The following is a 21,794-nucleotide window of genomic DNA, read 5'->3' on the forward strand; positions in this document are numbered from 1 at the left end:
CTTGCTGCAGGGCATGGAAGGTTCCTCCTTTCATCTCCCCTAGGTGAAGAATATTGGGTGGATGATGACCAAGCACCCATCTGTGTTCCTTGCTCACCTCTTTCACCCTGTAACAGGCAGAGCTAAGCTGGTTGGTATTGGTGGGAGCAGGAAGGTGGCAGAGGAGCTGGGTGCTGCCCTGGGAGCTACCTCTGATTGATCACTGCCCATTTGACACCCGGGGTTGCTGTGAGGAGGATGCAGCCACTGGCCTTATCCCAGCAGGAGGCTGGGAACATATTGCACTTGCCAGGTCTCCAAGATAACATTCCTATTCTTGTCACCTTCCTTCTCTGCTGGGAATCGATAACAAAACTCACTGGGAGTTCAGGGACTATTTTCCAAGACTTGCCAGGGCCTGTGACTCAGGTGGCTGCTTCTGTCCTATTGCTGTACGTGCACTGGCTCCCAGCCTTGATGCTGCTGGGGAGTGGGGTGTGGGGTCTGGACCCTGGTTTTGCAACCAGTGGGTTGTCAAAACCACATCTGCTATCAAGGGGCTGGCTCTGGGGGTGGGGGACTGCTGTGGGACACAGGAGATGGCTTCTTGCAGCCAAGAAGTAAAGCCCTGGGGGTTTCTATCCCCCAACAGCTAAGCTATTATCCTCCCCCAGCTGGGACACCCAGGAGACAACACCCAGGCTCTCCCAGCCACTGTTGTACTCAATCTCGTGGGGGCTTCAGCCACCTTCCTCATATGCCTGATCCCAAAGCATCGGGGAGCAAACCAGCCTGTTCAGAATCCTGTGATACTCAGCCAGCGCCCCATGTGCTGGACATTGGGGAGGCCAGCTGGGCCCCCCCATCTCTGTCGAGCCCATTGATGCTCCCCCAGGGGCGGGGCGAGGATCCCCGGGTGCAGGCGACACAGAGCACAGGGGCCATGGAGTGCTGGGGACTCCAGCATGTTCAGGGGGCTCGGGGACATGGTGGCACAGGACCCATCAACACGCATCAGCGTCCAGGTGAGGGTCCCCGAGCGGTGGCGTCGCGCCACGTCGCGGGGCCGGGGCCGAGGGCGGCTCCCGGTGAGTCACGGCGCTGCCTCTCGCCCCTCCCCGCGCCGCCTCATAAAGCGCCGCCGCCCCGTGCCCGAGCCGCGGACTCTCCGTATGTAGCGGAGCGGTGGGCGGACAGCCTTGGGGGGCACCAGCCGCGACTTGGGTGACCGCGGGAGGAGGATGCTCGGGGGTACGGGATATCCCAGACTCGGGGGGTGCTGGACGGATACGAGGGTACAGGATCGTCGTCTTGGGGAGTCCTGGGGGGAGTATGCTGGGTTACCATGGCCAGCTGGGAGCATGCTGAGAGCACGGACCATCCCAGGCTCAGGGAATGCTGGGGGAACCATCCCAAGCTCATGGACAGCATCACTGTGTGCCTAGCACTGAGCTCCGTTTTCGTCTGCAGAGCCCCTGGGAAGCCCTGCCTGGATCCTCCTGCTCTGCTGGGGCCTGGTTGCTTGCTGCACAGGTATGTGGGGGTTACTGGTAAGGTCAGCCCTGAGCTCTATGCCCCTCAAGAGGTCTGTTCAGGGGTCTGGGGATGAGCAGTGCCTCCGCCCCTTTGTGGGACCCTGCGTCCTCACCCGCTACAAAAATGTGGGGTCTCAGGGTCACTCTTGACCTCCCACCGCACCCCTTTCTGCTCTCCCAGGTGCCATGGCCTTGCAGCCGCCCAGCATCACCACCCTGCGGATGCCAGCAGAGCTTCCTCGCTCAGGTGAGAGACCCTTGGGGCCATGGCAGGGCCTGGGGGTGAGGAGGCTGCAGTGGGGTTCAGCTCCTGTGCCAGCCCCCAGCAGACACAAGGTGAATCCTCTACCCACAGCCAAGATTTTGGGGTGCTGATGAGGTGGGGAATGTTCCCCTTAGTTAGGGTGGGGGCTGTGCCTGTGCCTGGGGGGCAGTGGGGACCCTTGCAGCCCCCCTGACCTTCATACTCCCTCTGGCTGCAGGTGAGAGTGTGACTGTGTCATGTGAAGCATTGAGTGAGCTTCCAGAGATGACGCTGCTCTACTGGCTGGAGAATGGCTTCTTTGTGGAGAGCCTGCACCCGGATGGGTCTGTGCATGAGGGGACAGTGCAGTGAGTATGGGGACAGGGGGCAGTGACAGCAGGGTAGCCCAGGCTGGGACAAGGCCCCTGAGTCTGCCCATTTGGAGTGGGCACTGATTGGCCCCCGCTGGGTTCACAGAGAGGAGCTGCAGGGCTCGGGGTGGGCCCTGCACCGTGACCTGCACTTCAGCTCCTTCAACAACCAGCACCTGCACACCAACTTCACCTGCGTGGTGCTCAGTCCCCTCGGTGTCGACACCAGGGAGGTGCGATGGCCGTCCCAAGCACTGGCCCCTGTCACTGGGAAGAGTGGTGGCCTGGGCTGAGAGGGGGGAGCAGCTCCCATGCTGGGTGAGCACCCTGCAGTGCAGCTCCCTGATCTGGCAGCCCACACTACTGCATGCACGTGTGATACCTCCAGGGAGGCCCGTCTCTCTGACCTGCTTTGGGGACTGCGTGGCCCCACATGTGCTGGCCCACTGTGAGTGGGGCTCCTGGTGCCCCAAGCTGAGTCAGGAGCGCTGCCTGGGCTGGAACCAGCTCTGCCCATAGCTTTCTCTGGGACCCCAGAGTTTATTAAAGTACATCAAGGCTGCCCAGTGTCACCTGCATCCTGGGGATGGTGCTGCCCAGGGGTGTAGAGGGCACCTGTGCGATGAGGAGGGAAGGAGAGGAGGTAGCCCTGGTGCCCATGAAGGGCAGGATCCATTCCTCACCCCCTTCCTGTCTGGCAAAGGGCTAGAGAGCCACAGTCAGTCTAGTTCTGCCCAGCGAATACCTGGCACAATGGATGTGCCCTGCCCTGGAGGAGAGGGTGGGTGGAGAAGCCCTGGGTTACAGGCACTGTGGAAGATGGAGCCATCACATCCCTCTCTGCACTTGTGGGGGTTGGGGCTGTTCCTCAGCATGGCATTGCTGAGTCCCATCTGCTGCTCCATGGGGCAGCGCCCATAACCATCCTGTGCTGGCAGGGCCCCTGCTCTTGTGTCCCAGCCCCCTTCTTGCTCCCCCAAGTGCTTGTGGGGGCTGCAACCCCTCTGGGCTGTGGGACAGGCTGGGGAACAGATCCCAAATCCCTTGAGCAACCCCTGGGTTATGGGCATCACATTTCAGGATGCTCAGAATGTGGGAAGGATAGGGATGGAGGGGATGAAGAAGCCTCCAGATGCAGCCCCCATGAGCTGCCCTCAGCCCAGGGAGCTACAGGAGTGCCCTGGGGACACCTCAGTCCCATACTGACTATTAGGAGCCAGGAGAAGGTAAGCAGTGGAGCAGCCACCTGGGCAGGCAGGGACCTGCCCAAGGCAGCCCTGCTGCACCCCCTACCCGGTTAATTCCAGCCTCCATCCCCTCTCACACACTCTGCACACAGCTGCATCCTGACACCACAGCTGCCACTCAGCAAAGGCCCCTGCAAGGCTCAGCCAATGTCCTGGGGACAGTGGCACTAGGGCCAGGCTGAGCTGGGCACAGATACCTGCCATGCAGAACCCTATGTGGGTATCTCTGTGTCCCCCATCCTATCCTACTGTTCCCAGGGATGCTGGTGGCTCCATCCCCGACCCTTTCTCCTTGCCTGCAGTGTGATGGCAGTATCACACTCCTCACTGCACAGCATGACACCCAGCCCTGCCATGCCGTGCCATCTGTGCCATGCTGTGTTGTGCTGTCCCACACTGTGTCACGCTGTGCCCGCAGACCCCACTGCAAACCACAGGTCAGAGCAGCTCGGAGATGTGCAAAGCCACGTGCCCATGCCACACCCTCACCACAGCCAAGACTGAGACCTCCCTGTCCTGGCAGAGCTGGTGGGACAGGACCATTCCCTGTCACATGTCCCTGTGGCCCATTGGCATGAGAGACTGTCCTGCAGGGACATAACTCACAAAATCACATCTGTAGGTGCTGAGCACAGTCAGAAACAGAGCTGGAAGAGGGCGATATCACCAACCTCAAACATCTGGAAAAGTGGGATGAGGACCTCCTTGTCCTCATGAAACAAGTCCTTGGTAGAGACTTGTAGCATCATGAAGGTCTCCATCATGAACATGACATCCTAGTTGAAGGGCAACTGCCATTTTCCAGAGAGAGGTGGAGCAGCCAACTTGGATAGGTTGGTGGCACTGGAATGCTCCTGTGGACACAGTAGTAAGCTAAGAAGGAGGGAGCCATGTCCAGCACCATCTCCTTGATGAGGTGGAGGTCTTGCTGGTGTGGGGGGCTACCAGTGGCCAGTCCTGGCCAGCAGATGCTCCATGGTGGGCAGAGCCACCCTAAGGGAAGCCCTCCAGATGCTGCAGTGCTGTGGACAGGGAAGGAGCTGGTTGCTCCACAAGTGGCTGGGGAGGTGTGGCAGCAGGAGCAAGGTCAGGTCAGGGAGGATGGTGGGGCCTGGAAGGGTTTGCTGAGAGATGCAGGGCAGTCTGGGGAAGGCACCCCAGCTGCATCAGAGGGCAGAGCTTCTCCTCGACACACGTCCCGGCACTGACCCAGACACCGATGCCGCCACCAGCTGAGACCTGCCCTGCTATGTCACCCACCAGGAACAACCCCACTGAGATCCCAGCCAGCAGCATGTCCTGACACTCTGGATGCGTAGGTGCAGAGTGGTCCTGACCTGGGATGTGGTGCTTGCCCCAGTCCCCTCATGCTGCTGAGGAGGACACAGGCTGTGTCTCAGCAGCAATACCTCTCCCTGGGTACCCAGGTCTGCAAAGCAGGGCACAGCACACTTGGAGGTTCAGAGACAAAGCAGGGGGACCGTGAGGCCAATGCTTATGACACTGGGATGGCAGCCTTCAGCTAGCCCCCCAGGCTCACTTCCAAGCCAAAGTGAACCCCCAAACTCTATCACTCATGTGGTCAGCCACCTCTAACTCCTTTGCTGGCAGCAGCGACTTGGCCATGCTCACCCATCACCCCCACATACTGGGAAGGAGTAGGGTCCTTCCCATACAAGGGGCACCATCAGCCACCAGGGAGATGGACAACAGCCAGATACAGGGGGATATCCATGGGTGATGGAGGTTCAGGGGGATGAGAGTTGGAGGTGCTGGGGACACCAAGGAAGAGGGGTCATGGGGCTCTCTGGGATGGCACACAAAGGATTTGCTATAGTGGGGAAGTGCAAGCAGCACTATCCCTGGCTGAGGGCTGGAACCCAGCTGGGGGAGTTGTGGTGAGGAGGAGTCACTGTCCTCTTGGGGCACCTGGGATGAGGAGTAAGATACGGTGTGAGGAGAGCCTGGCCAGGGCAGCCCTGGATGCCAGGGAGAAAGGGAAAGTAAAACCATAGGGCTCCTGTGCTCGCCTTACTGTAAATTAGTCTGGTTCTCATTAGTGGCTGCTTCTGCTTACTGTGACCTGTGGATGTGTCCATGTGGAAGCAGGACACCCCAAAGCATCGGTGACTGTGGGTATGTCCATGGTGCAGCAGGAGCACCTCTGAAGGGAATGTGGGCCAAGGATAAGACCATGCCAGAGAAAGTACACCTTGAAGCATCTGTGGCTGTGCTGGAAGTCATGCTGGAACACTTCAAAGTGTGTGGCCATGCACAAATCCCCAACAGAGCAGGTACACCCCTGGAGGCATTGCAGCCATGCAGAAGGCCAAACTAGAGCAGGTATATGCTCCATCCCCAGAAATGTTCAATGTTGGATGGGGCCTGGAGAGCAACCTGGTCCAGTGGAAGGTGTCCCTGCTTATGGCAGGGGGTTGGAACAAGATGAGCTTTAAGGTCCCTCCCAACCCAAACCATTTTGTGATTCTGTGACTTTGTGAACATTTGTGGACATTTTATGGGCATTTTATGAACACTTCATAGGAATGGTCTATAGACTACGGGAATTATACCTGTGCATGACAGCTTAGGGTGGGAAGGGGCTGGTGGGTATTGGATACCACAGGACCTGAGCAGGATGTACATGGCATAGAATAAGGGATGGAGAATGTACTATTTTGGGCAGAGGATAAGTTCCATTTCTTTCCTGGGGCTGTGGGTTGGGTTTTTGCTGGAGGGAGCATTGATAAACCAGGGATGTTTCAGTCAAGGCCTTTGGTGCTCCTCATGCTGCCCCACCAGCGAGTAGGGTGGAGGTGTGAAAGGAGTTAGAAAGAGACATGGCCAGGACGCTGGACCCCAGCTGACCCCAGGCATATTCCTAACCAGAGGTTGTCATGGTCAGCAGTAGAACTGGGGGAGCTTGGTCTGGGAGGTCCACTGTTCAGGGTAGAAACAGGCAAGTTGTACAGACAAATCCCTGGCTTTAAGCCAGGTGTCACCAACAGAATTCTCAGGTTTTTGATAATGGGATGGTTTAGATGACAACAAGCTTACTGGTGACAAGCCTACTGGGTACACCTGTCTCAGAGGGAAAAGGATCTTTGTGCAGGCGTTAGCAGGGCATGTTGAGTGAGCCTTAAATTGGATTTGAAGGGGGAAGGGGATAAAAACCAGGCCACTTCAGATAAGCCTGGGAGTGGCTTGACACTGTTCAAAGGATGGTGTGTTAGTGAGGTCACTCAGGCTACCATCTCAGTAGACATAGGAAATGTCTACTTCATTGCCATGAAGCAGCAAGAGTGCAAGTGTTATTGAGGTGCTAGAAACCATGGAAGCTCCTGAGAATGGTCACTCATGAACTGTAGCTTCTCTCCCCAAAAAGGCATTGGGATTGATAACCCAACTGAAGTGCATCTGCCCCAGTGCCTGCAGCATGGGCAGCAAACAGGAGATCCTGGAAGACATGTTGCATGAGGAAAACCATCGCATAGTGCCATCAAAAAGACATGGTGGGATGATTGGCACCACTGAAATGGTGCAGTGGTTGGTGGTGAATTCTTCAGAAGGGACAGGCAAGGAATGAGACTGGAATGGTGCAATGAATGGTGGTGAACTCTTCAGAAGGGACAGGCAAGGAAGGAGAGGGAGTGTTTTGACTGTCTAGAGCTTGACAGTGATGATGCAAGTGTCGAGAGTTGGTGGGTAAGAATTGTGGGGAATGCCAGCATGGCAGATATCCAGGTGGGAGCTGGGTACAGATCACTCAAACAAGGACCAAGAGGCAGACAAGAAGTCTCATGATGGCCAGCCCTTGTCTTCATGGGGGCTTCAACGCACTAGACGTCTGCTGAAAATACAATCCAGCACAGAGGAGTGACTTCAGGAGGTTTCTGGATATTACTGTACAAGCTGATTTGTACTGGGCAATTAATTCAGCTATAAATAAGATACCAAGCTGGCTCCATAAAACCAGCCCTTGAGTTGAGTGACAGGAACCTCAACCAATTATGTTCCCTCCTAAGCTGCCAACATCTCACTTGTCCAGGAGCTGGGCAGTGTAAAAGATCAGACCAATGAGTTATCCAGACTGGGTTTTTCAAATTGCCTTTATAAAGAGGAGTTTGAAGAATAAACTTGCTCTTTTGCCACATGAACATTGGGGTGTGTGTTGTCCCTGTCTCCAACCACTGACCCCACAAATCACATGGATTTATTAAATATAATATGTGGTGACCTCACTGACGTGATCGGACTGAGCCAGATCCCGTGGGCACAACACGAGAAGACAGGCCGGTGTGCGCGCAGAGCCACCAGAAAAAAACATTGGGAAAGCTGAAGAAATAATCAAAGGGCGAGCACAGAGAGTAGCCGAAGCACCAAAAAGCTGGATATAACCAGAGGTGTGTGTGTAGAGCCACCCAAATTGTACAGCAACCAGAGCTGTTTTGTGGCAAAAAGCTGCCAAAAAATCCAGATTTCCTTGGTATATACCCCTTTTAAATAGAAGAAAACTCTTTTGGAAAACATGGGAGGATCCATCTCCATGGAAGAACATCCTGTGCGGCAGGTAGGGAGTAACTTTCTAAGGGAATAGGACATAGAATTTGAAGAAGAGAATTTATTAGAATTAATATTATGAACTAGAAATTGGGGATTGGAACCTACCATAGAGAATACATTAAATATACATACACGGACGCAGACTGGTAAATATATAATGGATGCAGCTTACAAAGGTGACAAAAGTGCTGTTAAAATCCTAAGACCTTGGAAACTTATATTGAATTTAATAATGCAGATAAAAACCGAGATGCCTAGCAAGGACTGGGTGCCAAGAGAGACAGCCGCACAGTGCCGTGCAGGGCTGAATGGGTGCCACGTGGAAGATTACACAGCAGCCCAGTCACGCAGCGGGGCTGGGTGAGATGGCCATGTCCCAACAGGTGGCAGGGGCCTGCACACAGCCGGTGCCTCGGTGTGTGTGGGCACTGCCCCAGCCAGCGGTGCAGCCCTGGAGGGGCTGCCCACAAGGAAACGCCGTGCTGCCACGCCATGCTGGACAGCAATGCAACTGCTTCACTGTGCACTGGCCCCAGCCGCTGTGAGAGCATGCCCTGCTGCAGTGGGACCACGGCTGGCCGCTGTGAGACAACCATGGAAGGTGGCGCTGCCCTGGGGAGTGGGGGAACCACAGTGGGTGGAGAAATTCTGGGGGCTGCCTGCACCATGGCTGCCGAAAATGCACAGGGAGGTGGTGAAATGGATTATGTAATCCAGCCACGTGAAGTCATGGTGTCTGCCATGGCCCTGGCGAACTGTGCTGCTCCGGTGGTGCCGAGATGCTCTGTGCCCAGAGAGAGATGTTGTGTTGGGCTAAGCTGCCCTGTAGCCGTGCTGCAGACCTTTTGCGTGGTGCCAGACCGCCATGCAGCTGCACGAGGCTGGGTTGAGCAGCAATGCTGCTGCCTTGGGGAGACACACTGTACCTCCCTGCTCCGCAGGGCCAGATCACGTGGCAGCCACGGCAATGCTTCCCTGCACCGCCAAACTGGGAGAGAATCCCATGGCCATGGTGCCATGCCATGTGGCCACTGGGATCACCCTCCCACCATTTGCACCAGAGCCGCCTGCACCTCCCATCACCAAAAGTCCCCCTGGCTGGCTGAGACCGAGTGGGCCAGTTCCAAAGCCACGCCTCCGTGGAGCTCGGCTTCGCCGACACCCCCAATCCTGCCTCTGTCAGGGGGCAGAGCCCTGCCCTCAGCCCCACCTCTGTGGAACACAGCCACGTCTCTAGTGGGTGTGGCCCCACTCCCAATCCTCCATGAGTGGGTCTGGGAATTACATAACCAGGAGGTCTTGCAGACCCCATACCCAGGAGCGGAGTCACTGTCCCCTCAGCACCACCTCTGCTGGACCCAAGGGATTATCGTCTCCCTGCGGAATACCGCGATAATGCCCCAGTAGTTGTGTTGCTGACAGCCCTGCCAGATCCTGCGAGCGTCTGGCGAAAGGTAAAGTTTGCCGCTATTATGCATGGAGTCTGCGATGGGGCAGAACTCATTGATGCACCCATGTCAGGGAGCTGGGAGCCTGAGGATGGATCTCTGTGAGTTTATCCAATAATAAGAGGCAATGGGACTAATTCTGACAGGTATACTCCTTTTCAATGGCCAGTTCTATCTGAACCGTGTCAGCTTGTGGCCAAACATGGTTTGGGTTCTACTGCAGTTGCTAATATGCTACAGTCCTCAACCACCGAGGAGGTAACTCCCTTTGATATAAAGCAACTGGCAAAACTAATGTTTACAACTGTCCAATATATGGTTTTTTAATTGGAGTGGAAAAGCAGTGCTGAAAAACAGAAGTTAAAAAATCTGAAATTTCTGCAAGAGGACTCATCTTATGGGGCAGGGGTCCCTCAACTTCTGGGTTCCCTGCCAGGGGGTGATATGGAACTCTAGGCCAGGCTACATCCGTTAATTCTGGCACAGGTGAAGGAATTGGGTCTGCAGACACTATTTAAAGTAACTAACATGACAAAACCAACCCAAACATATTGGAAACGTATGGTTCCTTGACTCCTTGTCTAAGTTCCTGGCCCTTCACAGAACACTCCAACAATCCTACCCTGTGCCTGAGTACATTGTCCAAATGCTTGTTAAGCTCTGACAGTCTTGAGGCCATGACCACTGCCCTGGGGAACCTGCTCACTGCCCAACCACCCTCTGGAGGAAGAACCTTTTCCTAATATCCAGCCTAAACCTCCCCTGATACATCTTCAGGCCATTCCCTCAGGTCCTGTCCCTGGTCACGGAGAGCAGAGATCAGTGCCTGCTCCTCTGCTCCCTCTTGTGAGGAAGCTGCAGACTGCTATGAAGTTTCCACTCACAGTCTCCTCTTCTCCAGGCTGAACAAGCCAGGTGACCTCAGCCATTCCTCTTACGGCTTTCCAGTTACTCCCTCCATCTGCTGGCATCCAGAGAAAGAGTAAGTCACTGTTTGGCTCTAAAGGAGGGGGGGTAAATAAGAGAGAAATATTTAATAGCTTGTATTTTTATGAATGAGGTAGTTTCTCTCCCTTTCCAGTAACTCTTCCTAGCAGGTATTTGTGTTTCAAATTTGTTGCTTTGTAATCAAGGTGAAGTAACAGATTCTGCAAAGTTTGCCTTTCCTGTGTTGCCATTGTTTATACACTATATCTGTATGCCTAAGGTAATAATTAATAGTTCTATGAATAATAATCACAAGGAATGGTGGAGTGATTTTGCTCCATTTTGCAAAGACTCCTTTAGGCAAATTTTAAAAGGGAACAGGAATTTTCATGGGGATTATTCCAGCTGACAGGATTTGAGACATTTTATTTAGTTAAAACTGCCTTGAGAAGAGCATTGGAAAAGAAGGCTCAAGGAAAGAGCATCTAGGACCTCTGTTTTATTCTGCCATTTAATTTATAAATAAAGTCAGTGATACAGTAAGGACAAACTAAAGTAAATATACTATTTCTGTATAGCTCTGGAGTCTCAATGGCAATGACAACATTCACTATCTGAGTGAACAGAGCTGAGATTTTCGGCCCAAATTTGCCCTGCTCCAGAGTTTCATTCTCCATCTGTTTAGTGACCACTAATATTTCATACCAGTTTTTTGATCATGCAACTTTCTGCTCTAACTTTTTTTCCCTAATTTAGGATCTGAACAGTAGAAAATTAAGTGCTACTATAGACTGTCATTTTCAGCATTATGTTTTGGGATTAGGTAATATTTAGTTTCATGTAATGTTTAACTTAAACTTTTGTCCAGGTCACGTTAGAAGGGGTACTGGGAAATAACCAAAATTGTTCTCAAACTTTATTTCCTAACATTCACTCAGTGTAAGTGCCCTTGTTCCTGGGAGTAGTTGGTTTGACATACAAAAAAGAAAAATTTAAAAGGTCTTTAAAAAATAAATGTAAGTGCTTTAGTGTTGAAGTGCTCAGCTTGAGCCACCAAAGGTAGCTCTGGTGTTTGGACAGTGCTGACCACCCATCCTTGGGACACCTGGCTTCCCAGAAGGTGTCCCTTTCTCAGGACACATGAGTAAACAGGGCTTTGACTGTGCATACCTTACAATAAGAAAAGTACTTCTTGTATGAAAATACAGTTGTGTATTTGTGAGCCTGCACATTCATGCTTTATGCATGGATATAAACTTGTGGGTTTTTTTGAATACTTGGACTTTAATCCCAGGGAGCACAACTCCACGGATCATTCTGCCTTCCATCTGTGCAAAACAGTTCTCTCCTCCTGTGCTGCTAAAGCTTTAGAACACTTCCTTCTCACTTTTCATTTAAATAAATGCTTATCCTGATGCAATTCAAATGTGAATACCCAGGTCAGTGTGTGTCTGCCTTCCCAGACAGCATGCAGTGTGCACACCTCGGAGCTGGAATAGCTCCAGCTGTGTTCTGGCAAAGCAAATCGTGCCACTCATCCTGGCCCCCTAGTCTTTATTAGGAAAAGTGCAGGCTGCATGTATGAAACAGCATGAAAATTAAATTCTTGCACATGCCTCCTTTCTACTCTCTCAGGGTTGGGAATAATCAGGCTGTGAAGTGCTGACGCTGACCTTCATCTGGGGGAAGATATCACCACTCCCAATTCTTTGGGAGGAGAAGATATCCTCCTTTCCCTTGAGTTTTCTCCTGTTATTCTGCCTCCCTGCAGTTCCAAGTCACATCCTTCCTGCTGTAATGTTTGCCTCTGCTGTGGACAGAAGCTCTACATAGGATGGACAGGCTTGAGGATTTTACAGAGGTGTTTATAGATTAATTGCCTCTCCTGGAGTCTGTGTACACCTGAAAACCAAAATACCCATACAGTTAACATTCCAAGGGTCAGAGTGCTGTTCAAGTTCAGTGCTACAGTATTGCCTATTTTATCTTGCATTTTTATCTTGCTGAGAATGAATTTATTCCACTACCCTTGAGCACTCCACTGCTACCACCTAATGCCAGTAGCCCGGGCTTCAGCTGCACAAGCAGACACAAATAAAATTTTCAAGCTATTGACAACAAAAATGAATCATGCTGCAGCCTGAAAGGCTGTAGAACTTCAGCTTTGATCACAAACTTATTTGCCTCAATTTATTTATGGTCTAACTAAATAAGTACTGTATTTGTTTAAGCAAAGAGACTGAAAACAAAATTCCTCTCAGCCGTCAGCCCACTCAGGGAATTCCTAAAATTCCCAAGGAGTAAAACCAGCAAATCTAGCATTTTGTTTCCCTTAAGGCTGCAGTCTCCCTAGGGTTTTCTGATCAGATTACGTAGCTAGTCAGATTAGGTTTATTCAGGGACTGACTCATTGCATTTTCCTGTAATCTTGTATTTTAACACCTGCTCAGTTTTAAATGCCATTTTAATCTAAATTGGATGGGTTTTCTATTCATCCTGTGTACATTACTCAAGATTTAAACTCCTCTTTGCTTAATACACCACTTTCAGATAGGCATATGTTATGAATGAGGAATTTAATTAGTTTTTTTCTGAAGAAAGAATGGAAGACATCAATTTTATAGGCTTGGAACGTCCATTGAATAGGATAAAGTTTCCTTGTGACAGTAGCATTCTCACATAATAGTCAAAGGCTTTTTACTGCTTTTTTGCAGTTTTCTTAATACACAGACCTGCAATTAGAGGGGGAAAAAATGTGGAATTATCAAAGCAGATTAAAAAAAACATGAAATGACACTACTACTAAGTAAACACTGAAAATCTTCCTCAGCAGTCAAAACCTGCGAAGCAAAAGGAGCAGGGATGGAATCTTGTGCTAGAAAACTTTTGGGATAACACATAATAAACCATGGGTTTCCATGCTGGATGGAGGATACACATCTGAAACCATGCATGGCTGAAACAATCAAACAAATAATTTTCTGCTGCTATTTATATCTTTTCTGCTGCTATTTATATCTATCTAGATTTTCACTTGAGAGGCCCCCCACTCAGTACCAAAAATCAACAAATGATTTACTACATTTAAATCACTTAAAATAGTTTTTTCAGAAACAGGTTTTTGCTACCAGAAGTAAGTATTTCCCTAAAATAATTGGTACTTTTGCTTGTTGCTAAGCAAAGAATGCAGCTTCCCTTCTCCCCTCTCTACTGCAGAGATTCCAGCTGCAAAGCAGCAATACCTTACCCCTCCCAGGCCAGCACTGCAGGCTGCAGGTAGCTTCTGGGATCCAGTTTTCAATCACTTTTGGTATGCAAATGTGCTACCAGTTTTATTACTCCAGCCATTTTCATGCACTGTTGAACACTGGGTATAAGGTTGGGCAAGAATAATGGTCTAAACCTCTAAACCAGCTGTCTTGGACAATTATATGGAAATAAAATAAAAACCAGCTCCCTCTTAGCTTGAGCTTCTGCAGACAAAGGAGTTATTCTTTTCATCAGAATCGATACATAAAAGCAGGTAAGTTTTGATTACCTATCAGTGAGTGAAGAGCATCCAGATAATTTGCCAAGTTCAGAATTGAAATCCTATTCTTGTTTCCTGGGTTTCTGAGTTCAAAAGTCTTCTAATATAAACTAGAAAGCTGAAAAAGGCTTCTGTAATTTTTACAGAACTTCTATACCTGCTACATTATGTAAAGACATGTCAAATAGCTTATGGAAGTCAGTTGTAAAATCCATTGTTCCAGGTGGATGAGACTTTGAATAGCTTTACTGATTATACCGGAAGTCTAGCTAAATTTTACTGAAAAATTAGGGAAGAGAAGAAGGTACATGCACCAGTTTTCTGATAAAATTGCACAGAAAATCTTGATGTTTAGCATAATCTGCTGCATTCTTTGCATTTCTATAGCTTATGTCTAAAACTATTTTGCTGAGTTCAAGAGATAAATTATCTCTGTTAAGGGAAGTGGGAAATGCTCAGAGAGCGACCATGGTGGAAAGGTGCACTACACACACCATATTCTGCAGTTTTCTGAAATACTTCATCTTTTTAATTTTGGAAGTGATGGAGAACAGAACTACAACAGGTAAGAAAATCATCCCATATTTTATTTCATCTTAATGGTAATATTACAAAAAAGGGTTCTGTGTATCTCCAAGAGCCCTACGGAAGGCAGTTTTCCCATCCCTAAAAATTAAAGCAAATAATTTTCCAAGCCTTAAGCAGTGGAGACAGCAATGTGGTTTGATTAAGAACCATATAATGCATATTTTTCTGTAGATAGTTGCTAGCTTAAGAAAAGATGCATTGCAGGTGACTTTGACACTTCACAGACATATAACCTGCAACATATATTTCACTTTTTGCATAACCCTCACCAAAGCCACACAGAAACTAAATCCTGTGAACTGGATAGGAATGTTTCTGATTTGCAGGGAACAGAGAAGAACAGATGTATTTCTGGAGTTTAAATTTCCTGGAATGCGAGAATTCAGACTTTTGTTTGGATTCAGATGGATGGAGCCCAAATGTTATCAGCTAAGCTAAACCTGATTGGTTGGCTGCAAACCAGTAGAGAACTTTAAAGATTCTCCACTCTTCAGGTACTGAGAAAAAAAGAGTTAAAACTAATGAGGATGCATCAAAGCATTTTAGTCTAATGTTTGATGAATATTAAGCCCTCAAATTTTAAGTGGAAAAAGCAGTATCACTCCTTTTGACACAGGTGGGAGTTTGAATCTCTTTTACTTAGTCCAAACTCATGCTGTCAACATTGTCTAGGATTTCTTGCAAACAGTACCTCCAACACAGAAAAATCCAAATAATTTAATTTAGCTGTGAAACTATGTTGATATTACAGATTTCTGGTCTATCACAACTGTTAGCCACTGTTAAGGACTGAGAAAATAAGCAGTGTGGAGGTCTAGAAATAGGATTTCCGATGTGATTAAACACTTAGATAGTGGAAACATTTCTAGCAGTAATGATACCGCAACAGCTACAGCTTGTGAGAGTCTGACCTTTGGAGTTAAACATCCGCCAGCAGCTAGACTGGAATTTCTGTTATGTTCCACAACATGGATTAAATATTTGATTAAAAAACTTAAATATCTGCATCCTTCTGTCATAGTTTTGGAATGGTATTCTCCACTTTAGTACTCCCACTGAAAAAGCCTCCCATGCTCCCCTTCCCCCACCTCCAACTGGAGGCACAAAAGGCAAAGCTCATGGGTTAAGATAAGAACAGTTCAGTGGAAACAGCAATGAGATAAGAAAACAAACAGGAACGGGAATATTAATAACAGAAGTCTACAAAACTAGACGTATTGCCATGTTTTCTGAAGTGCTGCAGACAACATTCTGGATGTGAATCAATCATTTTACATGATAAAGACCAAATTCTATCCATCATGTGTAGCAGATGCAGGGCTGGCTACGGCTCCGTGGAGGGATGTTTAGAGATAGGTATTTGCTGAGTCATAGGAATTGTACCAGGAGTCTTCACTCTGGTCCTGCTTATCTCTCTGTGACCCCATAGGCTAGTTTCCCTAACCCTTACAATTGGTTAGTTTTCAATCCCCCCTAACCCTATAAAAGAGGCTGTCTGGGCCCATTTTCCCCAGAAGAGCAGCTTCAAGACCCTTCGCGAGACCCTCAGAATAAACCATCGTGGAACGCTCTTGGCCACCTTCTCCTCTCTCATTTCGTCTGCCTTCCAGGAGCCACGGCCAGCCACAGCCCCTACAGCAAGCTAAGAGCTGAAATCACAAAAGAGCTGACTTTCACTAAGAGCTGAAATCACTAAGCTTGCCAGGGGTCTCGGCTGTGCGGCTGTCTGGCCTAGGGCACCCCAGCCTCCAGAGGGCTGAGGTGTTCGGCCTTGGGCCGCTTGCCTGGGGCGCTTACCCTGCGGGGAACCAGCTATCCAGCTGAGAAGCTAGCCCCTGTGGCTCCATTTATTTTACAATCATGTGCTCTACTGCTGCTTTCACTAGAACCTGTCATCTTTGGTCAAAATTTGTCTCTAATGCTTCTTGGTACTTCAAATCAGTTTATGTCAAATTAGACAAACTTTCCAACATCTTTATAATTTTTGTTAAGAAACTGCACTGTACTTCATTGGCTGTACCATCATATAATAATATGTCAGGAAAAAAACAGATGCTCCTGGTAAAATTCAACTCCACTCTGAAAACCAAAGGGCTGGCACCTGAGAAACCAAGAATCCCACCAAACATGCTCCCAGCTATTTGAGGCAGCCCATAGCTGGGATGGAAACTTGCTCCATTGTCATAGGTATGTGTGGAGTTGCTATTTTGCTTTGCAAGGGTAAATGAAGTGGGGGCAGAGCAACTGACAAAGCCTGGATCTATCCTATAGTAGTTGCTGTGCAAGACATAATGAGAGGTGGCCCCTGGTCCTCAAAACTTACAGACTAAGGTTGGAGCAGATGTAGCTTCGCATCAAAATCAGGTTTTATCAGCACTTCACATAGGCCAGAAGGATATGTGCTGTGCTCAGCAACACTTCTGCCCTTAACTGCGCACCCTCCCTCCCTCCCTCCCTTTTCCCAGTATATCCTACACCAGTTTAAGGGAAAGGTTATCACAATGTTACTTAGCAATTCAGGTGTAAAACAAAACTATCACTTCTAGCCCTTCTCAGACTGCCTCACTCAGGGAAGTGGAGAACAGGATCCTTTGTCACCCCTGTCTGGTTGGAAGCAATGAAAGCAGAAAGGAGAAACAAGAAGGAATTGTCCTGCACAACTCCTGGTCCTGTCCTTACCTCTGCACAGGCCAGGCCAAAGAGCTGTCTGCATAGAGAAGAATGTGTCCACGCTGTCTTATAAGCAGATGAAACAATTTAGAACAAAATAAGAATGAAGAAAGAATCCCAAATATTAGTCACAATCCGTTTTCCAAATTAGTGTAGTTGTGCTTTCTCCTTAATGCAGAACTGTGATATGGCTCTAAATAGATGTGACAGATAATGAGTGGAAAAGCAAAGTAATATTAACCATTGAGAGATCTTTAGTATTATAAAGAAATTGTTTTTCCTCAGTAGGTAAAGCTAAGTGATCTAAATCACTCAGTAAAAGGAGGAGACACTTGGCAGCTTGGCACCACTGCTAATGAAGCCTATAGCCTATGCTGCTTTCTCCATTTGTCTGGCTCTCATTTTGGCCAGATTCCTTAGAATACACATAAGTTTTGTGAGAAGTCAGAAGAACCACACACTAGTTTTCACTAAGGAAAACACAATTCATAACTGCAGCTGTTCCATGCCTATCCGTGACTGCAATTACTGCCTGGCAAACTTGATGTGCAGCTGCAAAACAGTGCTGCTTTCTACCATGGGAAAAAATACCTACAACAGCCACCTGACCATCTGGTTCACAGACACCTCTCTGTGCTGGAGATGGTCCTCAGCTTGTGAAGTTGAGGTATGGGATTGTCTCGATCCTCCTTACAAATGGGTTTCATGATGGTTCGTTAACTGATCTCAGAGTGCAAAAAACCAACACGTCAAGGGGATTTGCAGTAATAATCAAAAACAAATGCACCTTTATTGAATGGCCACAGCAAAATGCATTAGGGGTAATTGGGCAAAAAGGAAAAAATAAGGAAAAGAGAGGGAGGGAGGGAGGGAGGGAGGGAGAGAGAGAGAGAAAGGAAGGTCTATAGCTACCAAATGTAGAATGATGAAGTCCTTTGAAGTCCAGCCAATGGAGTTTGTCTGGTCACGTCAGGGGAAATCCAGGGGAAATCTTGGAGACACTGGTCAACTCAAGCTTCTATTATAGTCCTTTTTTGATGGGGGAAGGGGACAAGTCTTGAAATCAAATCAAATGTAATAAAGAATAGTCTATTGTATTTGCTGATGGGAAAAAAAGAAGGCAATGAAGAAGGGTACAAACAGTCCATATTCTCAGCAGTAGCCAAGAACCATGAGGACCATTGTCTTCTTGGTCCAATAGTCACACGTGCAGGTATCCATCCCACTTTAGCCAGCTTGCCTTCCCCACAGACCTTCCCCAGGTTAGGGGTTTCAGTCTCAGTCCTTGGGAGGAGGGGGAGCTTTTCCATGTAGGGGTTTCATGTCTCAGTCCTTGAGGGAGAGGTTTCTCCCAAATCACTCCATCCCTCACGGTGGTTGTAAAACAGATGAAGGGTCTTCTGTGGGGACCACCAAAGGATACCTCAGAAAAGTCCAGCCAGGCTGAGAGGTGGGGAAATTCCAGTGCTATTGTTGTGAAGAGCGGGCGCAGGCAAAAAAAGGGCAAAGTGCCCCTTTTCCTTTCATTAGGTTCAGTGTTACATTGAGCAAACACACGTGCAAACAATAGCTTGGCAAGCCAGAAGCTCTGCTTAGGCCTCTGGATCTTGGCAAGCAACCATGTCCAACAAAACCAGAATTCCAAACAGGGTCTTTCTCAGTGGTCCCGGTTTCTGTCCTTTTTCATGGCGATCATGAGGCAGATGAGAAAAACTTTGGACAGAGACTTACATGGATTTGAAGCTGTCCTTCTCTGGCACCACTCCTCTCCCAATGGAATATTTGTACATTTAGGGACTTTGAAAGCTCCAGGTAAACAAGGTCAAGGGACAATATCCAGAGCAGAGCATAACTATCTCCAGCAGCAGCAACAATGACAAAGAAGACTTGCTTGAGGTGCAAAACAAAGACAGGCAAATGCTTGCACATTTTTTTTTCTGGATAGCTCTCACTTTTCAATGGATATTCATTGCTGAAGTCATACAGTGTGGAAAATATCTCTAGTATCATTAAGCACTTTCCCAGCCTGCTGTACTCTGATGTTTTCTCAACTTCAGACAATGAGAGCTATGTTGTAACATTCATTTACTGAGTTATTTAACACAGTCAGTAGTGAGAGGCATGGGAGGCTACTAAGAGTGATGGGATGCCTTTGTCTGGTTTGTCCAGGAGGATGTGAGAGAACTCCACAAGGAGGTGTTTGAAGTAAGAGACTCATCAGATTAATTCAGCAAAGTCTTTCTTAAAGAACAAAATAAATGAGAAACAACTGTTTTCCAAAGTATTGTTAGATTATTTTTTTTTGTTTATATATTCTAGGCCAACAATTAAAATCTGCAGATAAATTTTGTTTTCAGGTTTTGCCTTGACAGAAAAAGGCATAACCATGTAGCTCCCATTGCAGAAGAATCCAAGCCCCCCAGAGAATCACTCCAACAGCAGCTTAGCAGGTAAATTCATGGTTACTTTGCTACTCCCATTACACTCAGAGATTTTTAGGAAACAGAGGTGTTGGACTTCCCTCTGTAAAAGAGGTATTTCCCTTCACCTGTCCTTTCTTCCTTATCTCACACATAGTCTTTATTTCCAGATCACAGAATACTCTGGGTTGGAAGGGACCCACAAGGATCATCAAGTTTAACCCTTAGGTGAATGGCTCATATGGGGACTGAACTCAGGACCTCGGTGTTACTAGCACTCAGCTAATCTCAGCATCATCTTCAACAGAGTCCCCTGCTGTCAGCTCGACTGCTTCTGGGATCAGACCAGGCAGCTCAGCAGTTGGGTCCTGAAAGCTGCCAAGGATGGAGCCTGCACAATCTCATTGAGCAACCTGCTCCACTGCCTTGCCTTGTCCTCACTTGCAAGCTTTTTTCCATGTGTGAACCTTAGCCTTCCCTTCTCCAGGCTGAGCATGCCCTGTTCTCTCACACTTTCCTCACAATCACGTGTACCAGCCCCTGCCCATCTGGATGAATCTCCACTGGACCACTTCAGCTGATCTGTATTTTTCCAGGGAAAGGCTGCAACCTGCATGATGGATGTGCTGACACCTGCAATTTCCCCAAATGGAAGGAGCTTCAACTTTTGTGATAATGGCAAACTGCTCATGTTCTCCCATACGAGAGATGAGAAATACTCCATACAATGACTCTCATCTGCCAAGGGAGGTGAGGCTTTGGGCAGACAATTTTCAGATGTGTTGCATGAGAAAGGTTGTCATCCCCTGAATAACATACACCAGGACTATTAAAATAGCCCAAAGTCTGCTCCTTGACTATGTCTGCAGGTTTTGAATTCTGTGAGATATGACTAACGTTAAAAATAGGTTAGAAACTGTTGTAAAATAGTTGATAGATCGTTAAGCACGTACTGTTAGTTTGGTTATTGTATTATAAAAGGGGTTAAGAGGGTTGTTATAAGAAATACAGTACTCAATGTACCATAATACACCTCAGCAAAGTGCACAGTCCCCAGGTGAAACAGCCAGCCTGGACAGAACTGTAATGGGCCAATCGAGCGCCTTAAACCTTCATGCAAATGAAGGATCCAAAAAGAAACCAATACAGAGGGACAAAAAACAGGATAAAAAGGGGCATCTGACCCACTGAAGCCGTGCCACTCCACCTGGAACTTGGGGACATCACTGCTCAAGAAGCCTCAGCGCCGGCGCTGCAGCATCCTCGATGGGAAAGCTCCTGCTCGGCCCACGGGCCCCCTTGCTTTAGGCCTTTCTTTTATTACAGTAAATGCTGAAATCACTTTAGTACCAGGAGCCTGCTCTTGTTTTTATCAGCTTTTTCTTTTTCAGCATAGGGGCCCACAGCCTGAGCAGCAGGAGCATTCCCGTTGAGGATGCTGCAATGGCGCTGAGTTTTCTTTTCAGCAGCGATGTAGCGATGTCCCCCATGTCCCAGATGGAGTGGCATGACTTCAGTGGGTCAGAAGCCCCTTTTTATCCTGTTTTTTGTCCCTCTGGATTGGTTTCTTTTTGGATCCTTCATTTGCATGAAGGTTTAAGGCGCTTGATTGGCCCATTACAGTTCTGTCCAGGCTGGCTTTCACCTGGGGGGGTGGTGCACTTTGCTGAGGTGTATCATGGTACATCGAGTACTGTATTTCTTATAAGGACCCTTTTAACCCCTTTTACAGTATAATAACCAAACTAACAGTACATGCTTAACAATTATCAACTATTTTACAACAGTTTCTAACCTATTTGTAACAACAAAGGCTGGATCCATCCATACAGTACAACAAAGGCTTTGAACTAGCAAGTTGTAAGAGCCTTGTATTGCCAGCAATGGATTACATGAAAATGAGAAAAAAGATATGAAAACTTCTGTCCAGAGAAGTTGTGGCTGCCCCATCCCTGTGAGTCTCCAAGGCCGGGCTAGAGCCTGGATGGAGCTTTGAGCAGCCTGGTCTAGTGGAAGGTGTCCTTGTCCATGGCAGGGACAATTGAACTGGGTGGTCTTTAAGGGCCCTTCCAACCCAAACCAATCTGGGATTCCATGACTCTCTCTGCACTTAGGAGAATGGCTATCAAGATTCTGAGGAACCAGTGAAGATTTCTATGTTAAATAGTCATGTTGATATAACTGTAATCAATGATGGAGTAGTTTTGCTAGGAAGGAAAATTTAATTTTTAAGAAGACTTAAATACATGCCCAACTCCCATTACTGTGAGCTT

The 21,794-nt window shown here is 48.3% G+C and overlaps 2 protein-coding genes across 4 annotated transcripts; both read left to right on the forward strand.

Annotated features, from left to right (window-relative positions):
• Nucleotides 1-102: 102 nt before the first annotated feature.
• Nucleotides 103-7,533, forward strand: IL18BP (interleukin 18 binding protein). Of its 3 annotated transcripts, none has more exons than XM_050980468.1 (5): nt 103-1,004; nt 1,450-1,512; nt 1,696-1,761; nt 1,997-2,126; nt 6,762-7,533. In XM_050980468.1, the coding sequence occupies exons 1-5, from the start codon at nt 737-739 to the stop codon at nt 6,772-6,774; spliced, it is 540 nt and encodes a 179-aa protein (XP_050836425.1). In that variant the 5' UTR covers nt 103-736; the 3' UTR covers nt 6,775-7,533. The 3 variants fall into 3 exon arrangements, with proteins under 3 accessions (XP_050836425.1, XP_050836420.1, XP_018775687.1); XM_050980463.1 differs by lacking the exon at nt 6,762-7,533 and adding an exon at nt 2,236-2,691; XM_018920142.3 differs by lacking the exons at nt 103-1,004; nt 6,762-7,533 and adding exons at nt 1,040-1,230; nt 2,236-2,691.
• Nucleotides 7,534-17,456: 9,923 nt separating this feature from the next.
• On the forward strand, nt 17,457-20,458 carry C1H21orf62 (chromosome 1 C21orf62 homolog). Its single transcript, XM_050971249.1, is given in 4 exon segments — nt 17,457-17,768; nt 18,827-18,997; nt 19,047-19,551; nt 19,692-20,458. Coding segments are annotated over 3 exon segments (630 nt in total). The 3' UTR covers nt 19,194-19,551; nt 19,692-20,458.
• Nucleotides 20,459-21,794: the final 1,336 nt, after the last annotated feature.

This window comes from Serinus canaria, chromosome 1, assembly GCF_022539315.1.
Source record: "Serinus canaria isolate serCan28SL12 chromosome 1, serCan2020, whole genome shotgun sequence".
NCBI classification, from domain to species: Eukaryota; Metazoa; Chordata; class Aves; order Passeriformes; family Fringillidae; genus Serinus; species Serinus canaria.